At 29.7% G+C, this 5,620-nt stretch overlaps 1 protein-coding gene and 1 long non-coding RNA gene across 5 annotated transcripts; one reads left to right on the forward strand and one right to left on the reverse strand.

Annotated features, from left to right (window-relative positions):
* The first annotated feature begins 294 nt into the window (after positions 1-294).
* LOC127122191 (uncharacterized mitochondrial protein AtMg00810-like) lies at positions 295-1,048 on the forward strand. Its single transcript, XM_051052570.1, has 2 exons — positions 295-645; positions 914-1,048. The coding sequence occupies exons 1-2, from the start codon at positions 295-297 to the stop codon at positions 1,046-1,048; spliced, it is 486 nt and encodes a 161-aa protein (XP_050908527.1).
* A 2,026-nt stretch (positions 1,049-3,074) lies between these two features.
* On the reverse strand, positions 3,075-5,112 carry LOC127118417 (uncharacterized). 4 transcript variants are annotated; one of them, XR_007802208.1, is made up of 5 exons: positions 4,899-5,111; positions 4,703-4,764; positions 4,396-4,439; positions 3,527-4,025; positions 3,075-3,322 (listed from the first exon to the last, which is right to left on the reverse strand). It is a non-coding gene; the product is annotated as an uncharacterized LOC127118417 (long non-coding RNA). The 4 variants fall into 4 exon arrangements; XR_007802206.1 differs by having other exon boundaries at positions 4,396-4,764; positions 4,899-5,112; XR_007802207.1 differs by lacking the exon at positions 4,703-4,764 and having other exon boundaries at positions 4,899-5,109.
* Positions 5,113-5,620: the final 508 nt, after the last annotated feature.

Below are 5,620 nucleotides of genomic sequence, written 5' to 3' on the forward strand. Positions count from 1 at the left end.
TTGCAAGAAGAGGTATATGTGTCACAACCTCCTGGATTTATGAAAAAGAATCACTAATGGATGGTGTACAGGTTACATAAAGCGTTGTATGGACTGAAACAAGCTCCTAGAGTTTGGAATCTGAAAATTGATTTATTTTTCAAGCTCCAAGGATTCATAAAGCGTGAGATAAAATATGGCGTTTATGTTTAACATACTTCTGAAAGCAATATGATTCTAGCGTGTACGTGTGTTGATGACATATTGCTAACAGAAAGTTGTGAACATGAGATAGCTAAGTTCAAGAAGGTGTCGATGAATGAGTTTGAGATAATTGATCTAGGAAATATGACATATTTTCTAGGGATGAAGATTTTGTACTCTGAGAAAGGTATCATTTTGCACCAATTGAAGTATGAACTTGAGCTTCTAAAGAGATTTCAGCTATTGAATTGTAAGACTGCAGTCACACCTTCAGAAACAAATCACAGATTGAATTCTAATCCTGAACGTGATGATGTAGATGCTACAACTTTCAAGAAGTTAGTTGGCTCTTTGAGGTATTTATGTAATACCATATGTGATATTTGTTATGTAGTTGTAATGGTTAGTAGGTTCATGAGTAAACCAAAGTGGTCATTACCAAACAACTATCAGAATTCTAAGGTATATTAAGGGAACTCTGAAGTATGGAGTTTTGTTCCCTTATAGAGAAAAAACTAATTCAAAGCTGATGTGTTACTCATACTCTGATTGGTGTGGAGACATAATTGATAGAATAAGTACTTATGGATATTTGATTAAGTATTTGGGAGGTCATTTTTCTTGGTGTTCCAAGAAGCAACCAATTGTTGCTTTGTCAACATGTGAAGTTGAATATATTATAGGTGTTGTGGTTGCATGTCAAACTATTTGACTTCTGAATATACTGCAGGATCTGAAGATCAAGGTAAACAAGCCTTTGAAGCTGATGACTGATAACAAGTCTGTAATCAATCTTGTCAAGAACTCAGTGTTGCATGGGAGAAGCAATCATATTGAGAATAAGTATCACTTTTTGAGAAGGTAGATTCAGAATAGAGTGAGAAATTATGCACTGTAGCACTTAGAAGCAGCTGACAGATGTTTTGACGGAAGCAATCAAGACAGATCAATTTTTCCGCTTAAGGGATGAAATTGGTGTTGTTAGTTTTGATTGACTAAATATGAATTAAAGGATAATATTAAAAGTAATTTATATTCAGTAGTAGTAGTAGTATTAATTTTTGTTAAATTTAATCTATCTAATGTAGGTTAGCATTTTGCCTACTTGACATTATTGTTGTGTATATATAAATAATGTAGCTGCCAACAATAGTACAGGTAGTGTAATGAATATACATAACTGTTTTGTAAAAGTAATTGAAATTTATTATTTTCTCTCTTCCCTCTATTCTTTCATCTTCTTCACCTTACACATTATCCTCCGTCATTCAATTATATCTCGGATGACCGATCATAATCCTGTACGTATTAGAATAATACCAACATAAAAAATATCTAGGACTAGTACTCAATATGTCTCAAATAAAACTACTTTTATGTTGAGAAAATCTAATAAAAAACAATATCTTCCACAAAATACTTCGAAACGACAGTGCAGTTGTGCATTACACGAGACTTAAAGGGAAATTAGGCGAAGATAATAAAGTTCATTCACCACACCACACGAATGTCAAACAAATTGTCTCTAGAACACTATAGCTCCAAGTTCCAACCTCTAGCTTAGTGGTACACGAAACGAAAAGGTAAGGTTTTAAGTTCCAATTGCGCGGCTAAATAGAGTATTTAATTCTAGGAACTGCAAAGTTGTTCAGATTCCAGAAGATTGATCGGTCATGCAATAACTACAATAATTTTATACTCCACACAAGATAAAGGAATATGGGTCTATGACATTCATGTTCAAAAGTTTACAAAGAAAAATGACACCAACACATGCTTCATTCGTATTATTTTAGTTTAATACTCTCTATTTTTATATACATTATTTTAAAGGAAATATTGTACTAAAAAATATAAATAGTTATAAACATCAATAAGATAATATTATTTGTTATCTCTTTTATTAATTGATTTTAATATATTATTATAAAAAAATTTAATATAATTTTTTAAATAATTATATATATTTAGACAATATTTTTTCTATAAAAACTATTAATTTAATAATTATATATATTTAGACACCCTAAATGTAGCTAGTTATGCTCGTTTTCTACCCTAAATGTAGCTAGTTATGAAACTGTTTTTCAATCTTTTAAGTCTGCATTTACTTGATCAATTGAAGAAATTCTATGACTTATGAAACCACCAACTCACTATGATTGGTGTCATTTGTACGAGATATTGTAGTATTTGTTGTCCAGGTAAAATCGCACTTGACTGAAAACTGTGTAATTCAGATATCCATTGCCTATAACCGACCGAGAGATACTATCTATTACCCTATGGTGTTTCTAATGCTGCTTCGTTGGTTTTACATTTTACACTCCGGTGAAAAATACGTACCTGATGATAATGACAGAGCAGAATGAGACAGCCAAAAAGTGTTGTAAATTGAAATGAGCAGGCAACATGGTAAGCAAGCAAACACTATTTTCATCGAAGAAAAGCGTGCGTGCGATGGGGACAAGTTTGTGTATTTATTCGCTGTTTTGTTTTCGGAATAAAGTAACCGACAGACACATACACTGCATGCAACATTACACCACAATCAACGCTGTCATTCACATAGTTCTAATCTAACCATCACTTCACAACCAACAAACCCCCCAATCTCAGTATATACTAGCCTCTTTTCAAGGGTAAGCAAAAAAAAAATATCTAGAGAAACATTTCAAGAGTTCAATAATATGTGTGAATGTTTTGTATTAGTGACACAAAAATGACATAGTTTCTTTGCTAATAACATAGGGCTGTCTTTCAAAATATGCAAAAATAAACTACAACACAGTTTCTAATGTAGATCTGGAGCAAAAGGATGGATGACAATAGGGTTAATATGCAACTTTGAATTATAGTTATCATCATATAAAAGTAATGAAATAAGCAAATATTATAAGAAGTTCTCATACATATATATATATAAAGCACTTGAATTCATTGTATTCCACTTCCACAAGACAATAAGGTCTACTTTAACATCTAAGAAAATAATATTACCAAGTTACAAAACTTTAGAGCATGTATATACATGCATGAGTGATGTAATTTATTCCATCATTTGATTTGTACAATTACAAACCAAAAACATTGGTGTCATTCTCTCTATAAGGTTTAGTCATTCCGGATCTAGCTACCCCTGCAAGAAAAATTAGTTCATTGATTAAAAAAATACTATTTACCGTCCTTCCAATCCTATTTATAAGAGAAAATTTAATTTCTAAATACATTGAATAATAAATATATTCGATATATCAGATACATTGATTATTCATTGAATCTAAAAAATATATTTGAATATGTTTTGGCAATCATGCATAACACAATTAAGCTAGAACATTACCACAAAAATCCTTGTTTACAATCTGGCAGTACTTGAGGTTCATGATCATATACAAGACTTCTTCCAGAGCAAAAACCTAGATGAAATTGAGAGTTCACTGAAATAGAAGTATGTTAACTAACTAAATTTTTGTAATATACATGTAATTATTGTTAAATGAGGTTAGATCTCATCTCAATAGTGCCCAACTCCACCCAGCAGCTCGAAGATCTTCGCATTATGGCTCAAGAATATTAGCAAAATATACAACTTTAGATAGTTACAATCAATTATAGGGAAGAATGAGAAGTAAAAAATATTATTAAAAACGGAAAAAGGGAGCTCCCTTCAGTCCAAGCAAAGAGAAGAAAAGGAAGAAATTTACCTCCTGCATCATTCACACATTCACAATAGCATTACATCATTCCTTATCTATTGTGTTTGAATCAATGAGTCAGCAGGTAATTCTAACCCCTTACCCTTCCATGAGTGGACTGAAGGAAGCTCTCTTCATCTATCCCTAATTCCGTATAATATTAATATTTTAACAACATTTCAACAGATCTAATGAAACAATATTCATATATAATTGCAAAATATTTGTTTAAAAAATAATGTAAATGGCTTTCAAAGAACCCTAACCCTAAATCTTAAAAACTTCCAAAAGCAAAAAAAAAAAAAAAAAGATTTTCTCACTTACATCTCCTTTAACCAAAGGAGAATTTATTAGCCCTTAGAACAGTATACACATCTACTACCAGTTTAAATTATGAACATAATTAAAAACCAAATAATAATCATAATTTAAATTAATTTTTTTAATAAAAAGTCAACTTAGGTATTACAAATCAAATCAACAAGAAGTTAAACTTACTTAGTTAGAGATTTACCATTCTCATAATGTCATAAATCCAAAGCTTCAAGTGATGATAAGCTGAAAAAAGTGAGAAAAACATGATAGGTTATAGATTAAAAGGGTAAGAAAATAGGAAGTAATATGAGAGAAAATATGTAAAATATAATCAAATTAGAAACAAAGAAAGTAAAATTTAAGAGATGATAAAAGGGGTAAGGAAAGGAAGGGAAAGGAAAAGAGAAGAGATGAAAGGTCAGATGAAAAATGAAGAAGTTTTAAAAGGAAAAAATATGAGAGAGAGAGAGAGAGAGGGAGAGAGAGAAGTGTCACTATCTTCATACGAGTCAGAGATTAAAGGAAAGCGATTGAAGATCTTAATAACCACACAAATCTGGAAAAAGCACTGTTTTCCAAAAGAAATGAAAACAAAGGTAAGCAAAGATTAACTTTATCTTTTTCACAGCAAGGGAATTTATGACTTTTGCAAAGTTATATACAAGATAAAAGAGAAAACAAAACTAGAGTTATTTATCTTACTTGTTTCAACAATTCCTTATAACAAATCAATCAACTCCTGAAACTGAAAGAGACCATTACCACACTCACACACAATCCAACCTATATCTTAGTACTGTTTAAGTAGTGTAGAGAAAAGAGATAAAAAATGAAGATAGTGGGATGAAAGGTGGGGTTTCTTGTTTCCACTTTAAGTCATTATTCATTCTCTCTCTTCTTTTCTGCCACTCAACTCTAGTACAGTACTGGTACTAGTATTTTCTATTACACTCTACTATGACTACTCAATAATTTTTTTTATTTAACAAAAATATATTATCTCTATAAAGATCCTTTTAGTAATCTCATATGGATGTTATTAAATTAAATTAATAAATTAAAATATAAATATAAATTAAAATAAATACATATTATTTGTTTCGGTTTAAATTGATTTAAAATAAATTTAAATTTAATCTCATTTGGTATATTTCATAAAAATAACATCCAAACATATCAATAATTTCCTATTTTTATAATTTTAATTTTTTCATTAATTTGTGATTTTAATTTGGATTGTTAGATATCTAAACACTTCTATGAAACATTATTCTATTCGTCTCATAAAAAATATCTTATTTGAACAATACGCGGTTTTTAAAAAAAGATTAGATACGTTGATTTTAATGAAAAAATTAATATTATTATTAGAATATTTTTATTAATTATGATTAATAAAATAATTGAATAAAATTAAAATTAAT

Source organism: Lathyrus oleraceus, chromosome 2 (assembly GCF_024323335.1).
Source record: "Lathyrus oleraceus cultivar Zhongwan6 chromosome 2, CAAS_Psat_ZW6_1.0, whole genome shotgun sequence".
NCBI lineage: Eukaryota > Viridiplantae > Streptophyta > Magnoliopsida > Fabales > Fabaceae > Lathyrus > Lathyrus oleraceus.